At 38.0% G+C, this 18,617-nt stretch overlaps 1 protein-coding gene across 1 annotated transcript in view; it reads left to right on the forward strand.

Annotated features, from left to right (window-relative positions):
• Window positions 1–18,617, forward strand: part of LOC126252041 (meiotic recombination protein DMC1/LIM15 homolog) — a 164,990-nt gene that overhangs the window by 17,012 nt on the left and 129,361 nt on the right. Inside the window, exon 2 of the mRNA XM_049952834.1 lies at window positions 9,885–9,985. Within this exon, the coding sequence (XP_049808791.1) occupies window positions 9,887–9,985 (99 nt within the window). The 5' untranslated portion in view covers window positions 9,885–9,886. The remainder of the gene's footprint in view (window positions 1–9,884; window positions 9,986–18,617) is intronic.

Raw genomic sequence — 18,617 nt, forward strand, 5'->3', positions numbered from 1 at the left:
AAGCTTGCACAGGAGAGCATGGAGAGCTGCATCAAACCAGTCTCAGGACTGAAGACCACAACAGCAACACAGGAAATTGTTTGTGTCTTTAATATAGGAGGGAAGTCTTTCTGCAGAAGGACACAGGTGTTGACCAACTAAGCCAGATATGCATTCAGTGTATGCTTTGAAGCCGGCAACTATGAGATGGCCAGAGTGATTGGGTTTGTCGAATTTGGGAAGAAGTTTGTGATGTAGCAAGCTGGGATCTTTTTACTTCCTCTCTTGTTTTGCCATTGGCGTCCTTAAAATTCGTTTTTTCATTTTTGACTAATTACTGTTAACATACGTGAGTATAATCTGCATTTCCATAAAAGAGAAAAGTTGGCCCTCAGTATTAAAGAATATACCACCAGATCTCATTTCGTACTTAGTTTTATGTATGTCATCAATTTTCTAATTTATTTTGACTATTTCTAGTTAATACTTTTGTTGTAGGGTGAAATCAGTAATTGTTTCATAACTTAAATCCTGTTGTTGACCTATAAACAAATATAAACTCTGTAATAATTATAAACATTTGAAGGAACAACTAATAGCATTCTTTAAGTATTTATTTGGCTCTGTTCGGAAACATGTTGTTAAAGCCAACCATTAATTAATTCTATAGTAATTATGGGGTTTGTCAAAAGTATTGTTTGTATATCTGTTAATTTCATCATTTAAACAAATAATTCGGCTTAACCCTCATGGTAGAAGAAACTGTCAAAAAGAAGAAATTTTTCTATATATTCAGTTAACTGAATGGGTTATGTTTTAATTGTAATTTCTGTAATTTAAACATCAAACAATGTATAGTTTCAGTACCTATTATTGTGAGGATGTATAAAGGCCCGAATTTTGGTCTTGAGTCAGTCAGTCCATAGCTGAGTTTCAGATGAGGAACCAATCTTGGTTAGATCAACAACAATGTAACTGTGAAATAAGTGTAGCACAAATAGGCCATGTGTGAAGACAATGACAGTGTCTGTTCAATACATATCATATTATTCTGCAAGAACTATGTGGTTTGGTTTTTACTGCTCATACATATTCAACAGTAAACTATTGTAGCAATATACTGATGTTTGCCTGCAACCTATTAATGATGCTTATCAAAATCTGCCAATTGTTAACTGGCCATATAACTGTGTATTATTAGGGGTGTGGGGTGGGGGGGTGTGGGGGGGGGGGGGAGGGGGGTTGTGAACAGTGAAAGTAAAGAACTGTGAAATGGAGCTGTGCACCTGTCGGCTATATTATTTACGGTAATCAGTGTTGTACTTCCACCCCCCACCCCCCACCCCCCTCCATTTTTCAGCCAGTACCACAATGCAGTACATCAACACCAAGGACTATCAACAAGATAATAAAGCAGGTGAACTCCACGTTGTCTGAGTGGTGTAAGAAGTTCTGTGAATTGAGGTGTTAGTCCGTTGAGGGGCCTGAGGTTTCAAGGAGTGATTAAGGTCAGTTTGTATCACTTGGCAGATGCCAAACGTAGAGGTGCCAGACAACTGGTGTAGACTCTCACTTACCTGCTCCTGTTGATCAAGTAGCACAGTGGTAGATCCCTTGTCCACTGGGAGGATAATGATGGAGTAAATAGTTATTAGGGAATGTTAAGGGACTGTCTGTAATTTTGTAAGTCCATTATTTTACCCTTCTCACACAGGTGTAGCTGCTCTTTTTCCCGGTCACTTGGGACTAAGCCCTGTGTGTGAGAGTCACAATAACTGCAAGCTAAATAAGGGCCAGTATCAAAGAACACTCTCCGTAAAATTGAACTGGGATTCTGTCCACACCTTGTGACTTATTTGTTTTCAACTCTTTCAGTTGCTTCTCAAGGTTGGTAATAGCTATTTCTATCCTCTCCGTATTGGAATCTGTGTGACAGTGAAGTAATGGTATATCTTTGTGATCTTTTTGCATGAATGACTCTTTTAAATCTGAAATTTAAAACTTCATTTTTCCTTTTGTTTTAACCTACAGCCAAATTAGACTAGTTGAGTGACGGGATAGAAGCATTCGACCCACATACTGATTTTCTGTAGGATTAGAATTTTCTTGGGTTCTTGGCAAAATCTTCTGCTGAGATATGATGGTGGAAGTTGTTGTAAGTTTTGTGCACCAATTTTTTTTATATACACTTGAATTTCTTCTAACATTTGCCTGTTGACATTTCCATGTTCTTTTTTGAACTAAAAGTGCAACAACCTTTGCTTCTGAGCATTTTCTGAATTTTGTTGTTAAACAACAGTGGGTCTTTTCCATCCTTAATCAACTTACTCAGCACATACTTCTCCAGAGGATGATTTACAATCGGTTTAAACTTTGCCCATAATTCCCCAATGTCCATCATATTGGAACAAAATGATACCCATTCATTAAGTAACAACTGCTTATCTCCTCTTCACAACATAAAACTTGTCTAGCCTTTTGGATGGTTTTATTAACTTTCATAACCACTGTCACTATGATGACATCACGATCACTAATCCTTGTCTCTATACTGACAATGTTGATAAGATCAGGCCTGTTTGTAGCTACCAGGTCTAAAATATTTCCATTGCTTGTGAGCTGTCAAACTAGCTGCTCAAGGCAATTTTTGGAAAATGTGTTCAGAGCTACTTTACAAGATTGTCTGTCTGTACCACCTGCAATGAATCCATAGATGTCCCAGACTATACACAGCTAGTTAAAGTTGCCTCCAACTAATACTGCATGATCAGGGTATTTCCACACCAGTGAGCATAAAGTTTCTTTGAATGATTCTATCACTCTTACAGCAGAATTGAGCGGCTGGTAAATACATCTGATTATTAAGTTGAGTCCACCTAGGGCAATTACTCGCTTTCAGGCAACTTTGGTTTTTTTTTCTTTTTTTTGCAACATACACTACGCCTTCTGTGGCATCAATTCTGCCTTTTCAATATACTTTTTATGCCTCACTAAATCAGAGCTTTCTTGTTTGGGTTCATCGAGATCTATGTTCTGAGTAAAATTTGAGTGTAACGGTTTCCCCTCAAAGGAATTAAATGCAAGAACTTCATTACATATACTTTGGAAATTTACTGTTAAAATTTAGACTTTCAAAGTGTCTTTACTTTGCATGCAGTCTGATTTCACTCTTTGTGGACCAACTGATGAGCATTCATCAGAGGACCACAAACTATCACCTAGCCTGAAAAGCTCCATATGCACTACACAAATACTCTGCTATCCAAGTAGCTACTTTCACTGTGTAGTGCACTGCTGATGTATCAAGGACAGTCCTACAGTTCTCCACCCCACAAACAGGTCCATAAATCTGCAGCAAAGAATGTCAAAGAATCAACGGAGCATTTTGTTGAGATCCTCTGCTCGGCTTCAAAACAAAGGACTGTGATCAACTCTGCAAGCAATGCTGCTAGTTGTGAGCTCTGTTTGCATCCCCATGAGTGAGGCCAGCAGCCTTTACCTCTTCTACCAGCTGCCTGTACAAACTGAAGCTGGCCTCAGAACCCGATTTGAGCAACAACTTGCAGACTACTGCACTCTGCACCCTTGATAACCACAGACAGGGCCTCATCCACATTTCAGATGAGGCAGCTTGGCACATGTACCAAACACACCCTGGACTTTTATCCTGCCCTAAGGGGCTCCAGAACTTGCCTACCATTGTAGCTCCTGATAACTAGCAAACAATTTCCCCTGTGCCTGTGCTTGCTCATGCTCTGTTGAAGGAGTGGTCACTTGTCCACTCACAGGTTGTGTGGTTGGGGCCATATGACCAGTCCCTGCATTGACTCTCCAGCTTGAGTGACTGAACTTGTTACAACTTGCCACTCACTCTGCACTGAGTGTGGCTACCCCATGTTGGGTACCTTATATCATGCCTCAGCTGCAGAGCCCTTGGGAAAAACAAGCAACTCCTGAGGTGTCACTTGCAACATACATTTCTCTGCCATTGTTACACTCCAAGAGCACTTAATTGACCTCAACGAAGAGTGTTTTCAGTGATACATGAATTTTGACCAGCATCTTCTTTTTAATTTCTCACTAATTCCATTTCCCTTTAAAAGTCCTTTGCCACAAAACTAGCTTTACATAGAGGTACACTCACCTCTCACTTCACTTGCCTGTATTAAGAACATGAATTTTAAAGTCAATGACAGCACTATTTTTTGTTAGCCAGTCTAACACTAAGATTATTGGGGAGTTCATGTGTTGTGTATTCAATAACATGTGTACAATGTCCTATTCCTTTGATCTAGAAAATGGGGACTCTCTGCTTCTTCTAGTCCTCTACCCCATAATACTCTTGTGAACAATTTTGCTTCCTGAATCCAAAATGAATCCTAAATCCTCCACTTCTACTACCACTTTAATTACTGCCCTTTTACATAGTTCCTCTTCCAACAATGCTCCTCCTGTAATAATTCTCTGAGCTCATTGCCCATGATATTAGTTGACTGTCAGTCACCTTTTGTGGAGCTGCCACTTTTCTGTAATAATGCCAATTTACTGCTCATACTCTTCCTGTTTTTCATTATTGGAAACATCCCATCTACCTCTGTTGTTGGTACAGATCCCATATATGCCTTTGTCTTCCCTCCTTGCCAAATCTTTAAATTGAGATTCATCTACATGACAATAGTGACTATATTTATTTTGTAATTCCCTCCCAGAAATTTTGCTTGTGACAATTTTCCTCCTTCATAAGCTAACAGGAAATTTCTTATTTTGTAATAGATATGTCTGCTGCAAATGATCTAAGAATGCATTAGCTTTTCTCAATTGCCTACCAATGTTCTTTCCCTGTATCAACATTGGTATCATGTTGAAAAATACATGTGACGTGCATGTCATTAATGTTGTTGTTGTGGTCTTCAGTCCTGAGACTGGTTTGATGCAGCTCTCCATGCTACTCTATCCTGTGATGTCATTAATAGCTGAATCTAAACATTTACCTTTCTTTGGGACAGCTTATGATGTCCTCTGCTTTTACTGTATATATTGGACTCAATGATTAATATCTATGTGTCGCTCTCTACTGCAAGTTGTTTTGGCAACATATGTTATGGTTTTATCATGCATGGGCATTCTAGTTTCCTCTGGACTTCATTCAGGCCAAAATTTTCTCTGGAAATCTTTTCAAAAGGTTTTCAGGCTTTGAAATTATCTGTATGGACTATGCTCCTCAACTGATCCGCATCACTTTCCAGAGGTGTAACAGGGAACACTCCTCTTATTCTGCAGCTCAAAAGTCCTTTAATCCTCGAGTGGTTGAGCCCTTTTTGTGACACAAGTGGGCTCGCAGCACACTTTGTACACATGTAAAGAATAGCTGTCTTTATGTTATCAAGATAAACATGTATGAGCAAAATCACAGTTTAATCTTAGTTTGATTCAACAATGTTATAATAAATTTACATTATATGAGATAAATCACTGTTAAATTAAAAAATAGTGAATTAAACATTCATTATATCTCTCTGTTGCTGCATACATGTGTTACACCTCAGTAATGACCTTCTTGAAGCTGTAAAGAGTGCAGCTGTGTCAGATCCCAGTCAACTGCATGTTCAATTACTAATTATCTCATAGACAACTGCCTCATTAAGAGAGTGTGTTGCTAGTTGGTAATCTGTGTCATTTTCTTGCAAGGACTGTAATTTTTTCTCACATAGTGTGTTGTTAATTTTATGTTATGGCTGTTGTGACAACACAGCTTATCTCTGAGTTAACTGAAGGAATAGGTATGGGTTCATCACTGTAAAACAACAGTGGAACGGCACAAGACAATGCTATTTGTGGTTGGTGCAATTTATACACAGGCACACCCACTTGAGGGTGAAAAATACTACACTATGTTTGAATATAATAGAGGGAAACATTCCACGTGGGAAAAATATATCTAAAAACACAGATGATGTGACTTACCGAACGAAAGTGCTGGCAGGTCGATAGACACACAAACAAACACAAACATACACACAAAATTCAAGCTTTCGCAACAAACTGTTGCCTCATCAGGAAAGAGGGAAGGAGAGGGAAAGATGAAAGGATGTGGGTTTTAAGGGAGAGGGTAAGGAGTCATTCCAATCCCAGGAGCGGAAAGACTTACCTTAGGGGGAAAAAAGGAAAAAAGGACAGGTATACACTCGCACACACACACACACATATCCATCCGCACATACACAGGCTTGTGTCTGTGTATGTGCGGATGGATATGTGTGTGTGTGCGAGTGTATACCTGTCCTTTTTTCCTTTTTTCCCCCTAAGGTAAGTCTTTCCGCTCCTGGGATTGGAATGACTCCTTACCCTCTCCCTTAAAACCCACATCCTTTCGTCTTTCCCTCTCCTTCCCTCTTTCCTGATGAGGCAACAGTTTGTTGCGAAAGCTTGAATTTTGTGTGTATGTTTATGTTTGTTTGTGTGTCTATCGACCTGCCAGCACTTTTGTTCAGTAAGTCACATCATCTGTTCTTTTAGATATACTACACTATGTGTCTTATAAATAATTTAGGAGTAAAGGAGATCACTCACCAACTAGCATAAGCATTGAGTCATTGACAGCTGTACACAGAAGAGAAAGGAAATTGGTATCTTTTGGAATAAATCCTTTGTTGAGCTGGAGAACAAATACACACAAACATGCACACACATAGACACACTTCTGCCCCTAATTGTGCTGGGTGGATTGTGTGCCCAACTGGCACCAATGGCTTTCAGAACAAGCTTTACCACTAGCATCTATGCTGAACTATTCCTAAACTGCCCATGCATGATAAAACCATAACGGATGTTGCCAAAACAACTTGCAGTAGAGGGCGACACATAGATATTAAGTTTATTCCAGAGTATTGGAGTAAGTGTCCATCCTGGTTCATAAGGAGACCTAGGATAAATCTGAAAGTATTTGTGTACAAGTTGAATATAGCAGATTATATCTATCAGGATACATAACTCTGTATTTTAAACAAGCACTGAAATGAAACAATGGTTTATGCAGATGACTCCAAGCAAGGGGACTTAGTTGGCAGTTACACTTTTTTCCCAGACAACATCCTTAAGATTCTTCTCCCAGCAGAATTCAGCATGTCCAGTCTTGAGTTATATAATCCTGATGACTTTCATACTGATTAGTTGTGCCTATACAAAGATTTCCCTTACCTGCTGCCTCCCCCAATTTGCCTTGCAGACTATCCAGAGCATGTACCTAGCAGAAGATTCAGTCCAGGACATCCAAGCTACCCCCTTTCCATACAGAAGAAGGACAAGGAGATGTTGTTTTGATGGGTACTGGTGCGCATCTGAATTTGTGGTAATGAGATCAATGATACAGCACACAAGCAGGCTTCTGATGTGACATTACGCAAGGTCAGTCTGCAGTTAATTATGCAAAAGATGAGGACAGTTATTGGTACACGGAAAAGAGAGTGAAAAGAAATGAGAAAATAATACTTGGACAGTGAAAGTAATCATGGCATGCTTTGTAATCCCCCTTCCCTTATCAACAGTTTAGTTTGCGGTGATCAGACATGAGTAAGAAATGGTTAACAGAGATAACATGCTTCATTGCAAAACTGATCATGTTGCCTAAAGTGAAAATGTATCTCTTTACTTTACAAGTGTTAAAGTTCTTCAAATTTAGTTGGAAAATGAAGCTCTTGCAAGCGTAACAGATCATACCATTTTTGCTTTGTTTATTAATTCGTAAGTAACCCACTTCCTAACAATGCCTAGACCCAACTGTGCTCATTTTAACATTTAAATATATCATTGGTAGAGCACTTGGCCACAAAAGACAAAGGTCCCAAATTCGAGTCTTGGTCGGGGACACAGTTTTAATCTTCCAGGAAGTTTCATATCAGTGCACACTCTGCTGCAGAGTGAAAATCTCATTCAGTTAAATTTTAGTTCCACTTTCACAGTGAAGTTTGCCATTGCTGTATTGCTTACTCAAATTAATCTATTGTATTACATATGTCCGCAGTAGCCTTTACAACTGTTCATATAATAATATGTTCTACCAGCAGATGTTACTAAGAATGACGATACTGTTTTGACCACAGATTTCATTTGTAATTACCCACACCCTCTTTGAATAAATTGAATAATTACTCACTGTTGTCCTATAAATTAAAGGAAAACCTCCCATATTTCATTATGTTAGCAAACTGTTCAAATAATATTTTGGTGTGACTTACCTACACATGAAATTTCCATGTGGAACCTGAACAGTATCACCCTCTACACATTTTGGCACTTGACTGGTAGTGGTTGGCCATTACTAAATGTAACAGCAGGACAAGGTGCACTCGGCTCCAAAAGTTCTAGAGAGGTATCCCCTACAACTTTCTTCATCCAGCCTCTGAGATGAGACATCATTATAGCTCACCTTCTTGTAGAACACTGGCCTTCAGTCTAGGCTTCCTCTTTCATCATGATGAGCCTCCAGATAGCAGTGCATGTAGCATCATTATAGAAATGTGTCGTATTTGAATTGAATGCTATTTGTTTGCTGGTAAGAGTACATTAAATGTTTTACCGGAGATATGCCCTCCTAGAGATGTGCCCTCTGTTTTAAGCGATAACTGGACAAGTTTGGTATGAGTTTTAAAATTTTATGAGGAATTAGGACCCAACCTTAAATTTTATATTATAGGACAGGCAGCTATGTGTATCTGGGTAAACATTTTTGTATCTTATATCCAGCAAGTCTTCAATTCAGAAGGTAGTATTTTATGTCATGACTACCAAAATTTTATTAAACTGTGAGGATATGTTCTTGAGCATGTGTGATGACACACATACACACACACACACACACACACACACACACACACACACACACACAACCATATATATTTTTATTCTTTGTTTTAGTATACCTATTTTTAAAATCATAATTTTAAGAACTAAAAGTAGTCTTTTATGCATTATTGTCAATCTGTCCAATATAATTTAAACGTGAAGCAACACTGTTCCAGGAAGTGGGAAGGAGCTGCAGGGATCAGCTCTTCTCACAGGTTTGATCCACGTGGGTGGCCCATCAAGCTCTACAATTGTGTTCAGATTCACACACATTCTGAAAGAAGCTGCTAAGATATTTCTATAGAACATTATCACAGTAACATTTTAAGGAAAGACTTCTTTGATCAGTTCACTTACTGCATACAGTCATATTTTGCAAGAGCTTAAATAACAATGCTCTAAAGCATCCTAAAACCAACATCATCAACACCTGATAATGGTCAGTAAGCTCTGAAATGAATTATCAAGGCAGAAGTTATGTATCTTTGGCAGATTTCCTGAACTTTTATGGAACAATCAATATAACAGCAAAATTTTAAATGGCATAACATTAATTTTATTTGCATGTTGTGAGAATTCCTAGTGAACCTACTCCTCATTCTGAAAAGGTAATTCTGGCGGCAGGGTGTGTTGTTAAACTGGGAAAAACAGGCCTCTGAAGATCTGGGTTAAAACTTCGTGGTTGCTTCCAATGTAAAATATTAATCAATATGGATCAAAGACAAACACCAAAACAGGCCACTGTTATTGTTAATCTCAAAAATCTATATTCTAGAAATTTTTCTCCTATTCTTTGGCTGCCTAGTGATAAATAACACGTTTCCTACTTCTGTGATTAAAATTTCATTTTTTAGTATTCTAAATAAAACTTCTAGTAATCCAGACATATTACAGTGAATATAAGTGTTGCATACATATAACCTTACCACCCTAACACCAGTTTCATGAAGTCATACTATAATGGTAAAAATAATATAACAAACAGCAAGTTTAATTTCATTTTACAATTGTTTAAATTGCTAATGTTCGTTTATCAAAATATTTATTTTATGTCATATCTACAGAAATGGACAAGGGAGATCAAGTAGTAGCATCAGAATACTCTGATGTGGATGAAGAAGAGAGTTTCTTTCAGGATGTTGATGTTCTGCAGGAGCATGGAATTGTAAGTACATGAAAGTGAAATGGACTCTCTCTCTCTCTCTCTCTCTCTCTCTCTCTCTCTCTCTCTCTCTCTCTCTCTCTCTGTGTGTGTGTGTGTGTGTGTGTGTGTGTGTGTGTGTGTGTGTGTGTGTGTTTTATACTGTTCTGTTGATTTAAACCATAGTAGTCCTAGGATTTCCCAGAATTTTCAGCAGCAAGTCACATGATGTAACTCTAATGTTTTTCAGTGTACGTCACATATGATAAACTAGCTTAGAACCCACTGCTTGGCTTGCATACACTGTATGGCAAGCAGAGACTTTTTTGTTTTTATTTAATCAAATTTTTATGTTCTTCATAAATTGCAACACCTTCTAAGACTTTCACATTAATTAAGGCCATAGAAGCATCATCTTTTCAGAGTGCACTTCTGACCAAAAGTGATTCTGATAGCTGGAGTCCAAAGTTTTTATTAATCATGCCTTTTGCATTATTGTAGAGATATTTCCATAGAAATACCAATTTTCATAAATTCAGCTTTAAAATTTTTTAATATAACGAAATAGTTTCTTAAAAATTTTCATCTCCTATTGCACTTCCTTAGCAGTTGAATTTTCAGAAACACTGAGAAACATGTTTTTTTTATTTCTAAGGAAAAATTCGAATACCAGTTGTCACAGATGTAGCCTTAAATATCTTTTAGTAGTTCTTTAGTAATTATTTATTTTAAAAAAAATGTTTTACTCCCTTAGTGGTTGAATTTCCAAAAATGCTGAAAACCTTATCTATTATTTTCGGACTGAGAAACCAAATACCAGTTTCTGTAGCTCTAGCTTCAAAATACCCTTAATGGCAACATACTTTCAAAAAGCCTTTCATCCCCTATTTCACCCTGTTAGGAGTGGAATTTTGGACAATCCATTCTTAAATGATGCCTACAATATAAGTCCCACTTACTATACAAACTACAAGTTTCTGTCCTTACCAGTTTGGTCTGGGTGATGATAAGTCAGTGAATCATACTGACCCAATTTCACCCCCTTAGGGGTTGAATTTCTGAAAACAGTGACATACATATGCTTTATTTCTAACAAAGAAGCAAAATATAAATTTTCATAGATTTAGTTTCAAAAATTATCGCACAATGAAATATTACCATAAAAAGTTTCATCCCCTGTTTTACCCCTATCGGGATTTAATTTCCAAAAATAGTGAAACACATATTTTTTATTTCTAACTGAGAAGCTAAATTTATATTTTCATAGATATAGCTTTAAAACTGCTTTCATAATAAAATATTTTCACAAACAATCTCATTCCTACTTTACCCCCTTAGAGGTTCAATTTCCAAAAACACTAAAACACATATTTTCTTAATCTGTAACCAAGGAGTCAAATACTAAAGTTCATAGATGTAGCTCTAAAAATACATTAATAATTCTTTAATACTGATACATTTTCAAAAAATGGTTTCACCCTCTATTTCACCCCCACAGAATTAAAAAAAAAAAAAAATTCTTCCCCTATTACACCTCCTTAGGGTTGAAATTTCAAAAAATCCCTTCATAAATGACGCCTATAGCATAAGATCCACATCTTCTCAAAATTTCAAGTTTCTGTCCTAAGCAGTTTGGGCTGGGTGATGGTCAGTTAGTCAATCAGGACACTGCCTTTTTTATACAGAGATTATCAGGTTGTGGGAAGTGCAATTCTCAACAACCAAGAAGTCAAACATATTGTGTGTTATACCTTTTGTTTTATTATGTTTTGTATCTTCTTTGTACTACTGTCTAGCTGCAAAAATGTGGCTGTGTTGTGCTCTTTTGATGGGAAGTAATTTGTCGTAAATAAAGAAGTATTCAGTAAAGTGCATACTGCATACACGTGTCGCCTATGGTAGAGACCCCAGTGTGATCCATCGTGGAATTTCTTTTTTATTCTGAGCTATAATTATGCTCCAACATTATGATGATGCCACCTACCACCATCAAGACAGAAGATCAAGAATTGCCAGCAACTGGTTCTTTCCTACAGTCTCCTACGGTTCCTAAATTACATACTGCTTCTTCCAGTGTCACTTCAAGGGATAATATAAATCTACTGCTTGTTGGCCTACAAGCCCGCAATTATAGCTGGCACAAGTGGATACCACTTTTCAACTGCGCAACATTACTTCAGGTGTGGACCAATTTGCCATTGTAATTTCACAGATTGACTCAAATATTATTGAGCAAGTGGAGGATATTCTGCCTCATCATTCTTTTGCAGTGTTAAGAGAAACTATTTTGCAGTGTTTCCTTGTGTCCCCAAAATATTGTTTATAAAAGACTGTGGGCAGTAATTTTGGTGCTTGTGAATCCCCTTCACAGCTACTACACTTGCTTTGTGCTTTGGTGAATCCAGGACTCCTTCCAGAACAGTTGATGGTTATGTTGTCTCCTGCGGGCTGTTCACAGAGTTTTGTCCACATTTAATTAATTAATTAATTTATTTATTTATTTATATTTCTTGTTCCGTAGATCCAGTTAGTGAGTCAGTCACAAGGATATGGAACGTGTCTAATTGTACAGGTTTCAATTTAAAGTTACAATAAATACAAGGGCAATTCAATGCCAAATTGTACATAGTTTAAGTAAGACATACTATAAATACAGTAACAGATACAATGTCAGCTAGATAACATAACAACCATTTAACAGAAATAGGAGTTTCAAATAAAGGTAAAGATAAGAGCACAAGGCCTACAAGAGTAAATACAGGTACAGCCAATTTGTTGTTACAAAAAGTGTGCTAATGCCCAAATGCACAATAAGATCAATTGAACTACTTCTAGACACAATAAGTTTAGTGATGGTATACATTTTCTTTCAGATATTCATCCACAGTAGAATAAGATTTCTCTGTCAGATAATCTTTGAGAACTTGTTTAAATTTTGGCAGTTCTGTATAAACACTTTTGATATGTAGTGGCCGGCCGAAGTGGCCGTGCGGTTAAAGGCGCTGCAGTCTGGAACCGCAAGACCGCTACGGTCGCAGGTTCGAATCCTGCCTCGGGCATGGATGTTTGTGATGTCCTTAGGTTTAACTAGTTCTAAGTTCTAGGGGACTAATGACCTCACCAGTTGAGTCCCATAGTGCTCAGAGCCATTTTTGATATGTAGTGGTAGAGCATTGAACAGCTTAATGCTGGAGTAGTAAACTCCTTTTTGTACCAGAGTGAGACGTTTCATTTCGAAATGTAGATTGTTTTTGTTTCTGGTGTTATAACCATGGAATTTACTGTTGTCTTGGCAGATAGAATAATTGTTGCACACAAAGGTCAGCAAGGAAAAAATATACTGTGAGGCAGTTGTTAGGATACCTATCTTCTGAAACAAGTGCCTGCAAGAGTGTCTTTGATGGACCCCGCGCATTATTCTGATCACTTTTTTTTTTATGGTGAAAACTTTTTTTGCAAGTGGTTGGTTCCCCCAGAATATGATAGCATATGACATTAATGAGTGGAAGTAGCCAAAGTAGGCAACCTTAATGGTGTCAGCTTCAGCCACTGTAGAAATTACCCGTAACACAAATGTTGCCGAGCTAAGTTTTTTACATAGATGAAGAATGTGAACTGACCAATTACATTTACTGTCTATGTGAGCACCCAGGAATTTTGTATCTTCAACTTTCTGTATTGGTTGATCTCTACATTTTATGTTAATTTCATCGGGATTACTTTGTGATGTATGGAACCTCATATAATGAGTTTTATCTGCATTGAGTGAGAGACCATTTGAGGAGAACCAATTTAAGATGTCATTAATAACAGTATTTGTAGTTTGTTCAAGATCATGATCAATCAAATCTTCAATTAGAATTGTGGTATCATCGGCAAACAGGGTAAATTTGCTGTTTGTCTCAGAACAAAGAGGAAGATCATTAATAAAAATGAGGAAAAGCAGTGGGCCCAACACGGAGCCTTGAGACACACCACACGTTATCGTGCCCCATTCAGACGAGGCAGGTTCTCCAGAAGAGCCATTTAGCATTACAGTCTGCTTCCGATCCTGTAGATATGATTGTAGCCACAAGCCAACAGTACTGCCTAAACCATAGTATTCTGCCTTTTTCAAAAGAATTTGGTGGTTTACACAGTCAAAGGCTTTCGTAAGATCACAAAAAATACCCACTGGAGACATTTTTTTGTTAATGGCTTTCAAAACTTGGTTGCTGAAAGAGAATATTGCCTGTTCAGTACAAAGACTGGCACGAAAACCAGACTGATTTTTGCTTAAGATACTGTGGAAGTTGAGATGGTCTACAATCCTCCTGTGCATGAGTTTTTCTAGAATTTTCGAGAAGGTAGTTAATAGGGATATTGGGTGATAGTTTGTAACAATGCTTTTATCACCTTTTTTAAAGAGAGGAATCACTACAGCCAACTTTAGTCTGTCAGGGACAATCCTATCTTGTAGGGATGCATTGTATATGTTGCATAAGACGGGACTAACAAATTTATAACAGTGTTTCAGTATTTTACTAGAAATATTGTCCACACCAGCAGAATTTTTATTTTTTAATGATCTAATTACTCTTATGGCTTCGCTTACAGCAACTGGAGGTAAGGATAACTGTGGGATTCTGTTGCTAATAGCTTTCTGTAGGAGGGACAATGATTCTTCCATAGAACCATTACAGCCTGTCTTCTCTGCTGCTCTCAAAAAGTGGTTATTAAATATTTCTGCAACCAACTCAGGTTTCTTTATGATACTGTCCCCTGTTTTAATCTCTACCTGAGACATGTTCCCTGTTGTCCTGCCAGTTTCCCTCTTTATTACGTTCCATATAGTTTTAATTTTATTTTCTGAGCTTTCAATTTCTGATTTTATGCACATAATTTTAGATTTATTTATAACCTTCTCGAGAATGCTACAGTAAAGTTTGTAGTGTTGTCATTTCTTTGGATCATTACAAGTCCTGAGAGAACTGTATAACATCCTCTTTGTTCTACAAGATGTTATTATCCCTGTAGTGATCCAAGACTTCTTGGCATTGCCTATATGACTATTTCTAACAACTTTTTGGGAAAGATGGACTCAAATACAGACATGAATTCATTTAAAAATGAATTGTACTTTTTGTTTACATCAGTTTCCCTATAAACTGGGCTCCAATCTATCTCTTTTAGGCTGTCATTGAATTTTTTAAGGCCCTGTTCATTTATTATCCTAAAAGACTTCCAAGAATGCTCGGAACTGTTGCACACACTGATGTAATTGAGCCTAAGCAATTGACCACCATGATCAGAAAGGCCAATGATTGGATGTACAGTGATCTCATTGCATTTAGACTTATCTATAAATATATTATCTATCAGACTTTTACTGTTAACAGTAACCCTAGTTGGGAAATCTACTATTGCCATCAGATTATAAGACTCCATTAAATGTACTAAATCAGCTTTACTATTGCCCTCATTTAGGAAATCAACATTAAAGTCACCAGTAATTATCAAGTTCTTGGACTTTGAGTACAGTATGGATAATAAAGAATCTAAGTGCTTAAGAAATACATTCAAATTCCCTGAGGGAGATCTATACAGTGCTAACACTACAGCCGTGAAGTCATTTACAGTAATCTCAACACCACATACTTCAATTTGATGCTCTATACAATGGCTCTTTAAATCTAATGCATTGTAAGATATGTTGTTTTTTACATAAATTACCATTCCACCTTTTTCCATGATGGTTCTAGAGTAATGCGTTGCCTGACAGTAACCACTTAGCTGTAACCTTTCAATATCTTTCACATGATGTTCACTAAAACATAATACATCAGTATCTTTTATTCCTTGTGGTTCCTCTAACAGAACAGTAATGTCATTTACTTTATTACCAAATCCTCCCACATTTTGGTGAAAAATCGTCATTTCTTTGGAATTACAGACAGATGTAAACTTTTGCCTAAAAAATTATCTGTAGCTACAGACACAGTACGTTCATTACTAACAATTTCCTGAAACATTTGAGTTTGAAACCGAGTCTGACTTGATGGCTGAGCCATTTAAGTGCGATTGGTTCCAACTTTGGGGTACATTTGTGGACTTCTTCCAATATTTTTGTTTTTAAGAGGGTACCTAATGCTTTTTTTTCCTGATCTGTTCAGGTGCATACCGTGTCTTGTAAATAATTCTCATCCAAAACTGCTTGTATCTACAACACAAGTATTGTTAAAATGCTTACACAACTTTGCTAACTTAGAGTTCGTTTGTGAGATAGCCTCATTTACACAGGACTGTGAGATTAAGTCATGTCTCTTTGGAATGTTCACAACAAATACTTTAGACGGATGAAGCGCCGATATTTTCTTCCTGAGCGACTGTATGACATCATTCCCTTCATTGCAGGCAACGTTGTTTGAGCCACCTATTAAGATCACACACTCGTTTTTTACTTTTTCAGGATCACAACCCGCTACAACTTCTTGAAGTTTAGCACCTGGCTTCACAATTCCACAAACATCGGCAGCATTAAAACTGCTTTTCACTATATCAGCCATGCCTCTACCATGACTATCAGCGAAAATGTGGAGACGATTTGTTGATGTTTCGCTCACAGCAGACTGGATCACACCGCTGCCACTTTCATTGCTGTTAACTGAACGTTGTGGCTTTGGAAGATCAAACCTAACCTTTTTCCGATAGTTTATCAGTACACTCTTCATACGATTGTTTTCACTTTCTGTGAGACTATTACTAGAACAAAGTACATCAAAATTGTTTACATTCTCGAACCTCGAAACATTTGCTGTAGACGAAGTTTTAGTGCCGATTGTTTGACGCTTGTTGTGTACTACCTTCCATTCTGATGATTTATCAGCGTCATTTTGCGCCAATGTAGCCATGTTCTGGCGAAAGTTTTTGCTCTTCTGTCTGTCTTGAAGCAATGGATCCATGTTTCGCTTCGACTTCAGTTCCGTATTTTCTGACTTCAGGCTGTCGATTTCTATTCTTAGACTGCTGATTACACATTGTAAACTAGCAATACGCTCATTATACTTTACTAATTCACTTTTGCACCTTACACACGAATTTTTAACGGCTTCACTGTAACTTATTTTTGGAGTAAAATCGCGCATATCTACACACACCGCCATCTTGTTCATGTGGTTGAATATGCTTTAAAGGCAGACACTGTGGCACTTGCATGGGATAAATGGTTAATTCATGTGCAGCAATTGATGAGATTATGGACCCTGATCCTGAACTGTGCACATCCAGCATGCCAAGTTATGTTTCACGTGCTGGGCAGTTGGCTGCACAACCACCATAGCCATCTACGGAGCAAACCCTCACTGAACTGGCAAGACTCAATGCCAAGCTGGTAGATGGCAGCCCAAGGAGCATATGGTGCACTGATGAGTGGCTTACATGGCAACATCAGATCTGTTATATGGAATTTATTGGCCAATACCCTGCTGATATCAGCCACATCTGCGGATCTGATAACCCTGTTGTGCATTCCTTATCATACAGCTGTGCTCCTTTGACATATATTGATTGGGCAGCTATTGCAAAACATCAAGATCCTTATGCATTTTTATAACAATGTCAGCTTGATCTTGCATCCATTAGTGAAACCTGGATGTGTTCCAGTACAGGGTTCCCAGTCTCATCCATGGTGTGATACTTCTCGGAATGTTTTGTACCCATTTATTCCATTACAGTGATCGCACACCATCTGTAATGTTCTGCACCTGTTGTCACATCCTAGCATCAATGCTTCTGCTATGTTTGTGGCCTCCAAAGTGGTGTTGCTGGGAATGCAGAAAGATTGCTGGTACTGGGCACCATGTCAGAAAAACAAAATCAGTTGTAACGCTTCCTCTCCCATAGATGCAATCCCCACCCATACAGGTTGTTTTCCCCATATTCACATTGAGGCAGTAGATCATCACACTTGCTTGGAGGGGTTTTGTTATGTTGCACCTCGATTGACAGGTTTACGAGGTGCACAGAGGTGTGCCCAGTGTCTGACGTTTCTGCTTGCGCCATTGACTGAGCTATCATCTCCACATGCTTTGGTCAGTCCAGTATTCTTACAGCAATTACATCTGACAAACACCATCAATTTGATTCCCAATTATTTAATGAATTGCTATGTAAGAAAGGTTGCAAACACCTGCAAACTACAAGCTAGCATCCCTGTAGCAATGAGATGGTAGAGTGTATGGACTGCATTCTGAAGGGTGCCTTGGGATGCCACAGAGGGGCATGGACAGTTGCCTTGCCTACAGTTTTGTTGGGACTTTATACCGTGCTAAAGGAGGATATCAGGCATTCTTCAGTGCAATTGGTCTATGGCGAAGCTTTGAAGATGCCAGGTGAATTTTTTGCTTCATCCCTTTTCAGTATCTGGGGAACGGATCAGTATAGCCAATTTCTGCATTAGCTGCAGGTTGCGGTGCACTTTCAACACCCTCCTCCCCCATTGCATTGTAATTCTTGACCATTCTTTTCCCAAAAGACCTCTTCCCTTGCCCTCAGGTATGGATTAGCGATGACATAGTCAGGTCCCCATTGACTCCTATTTATTTAGGACCATTCACTGTGATTTTATGTGGCATCATGACCTTCATAATTGATAAAAATGGAAAACATGCACAGTCTC

This window comes from Schistocerca nitens, chromosome 4 (genome assembly GCF_023898315.1).
Source record: "Schistocerca nitens isolate TAMUIC-IGC-003100 chromosome 4, iqSchNite1.1, whole genome shotgun sequence".
NCBI classification, from domain to species: Eukaryota; Metazoa; Arthropoda; class Insecta; order Orthoptera; family Acrididae; genus Schistocerca; species Schistocerca nitens.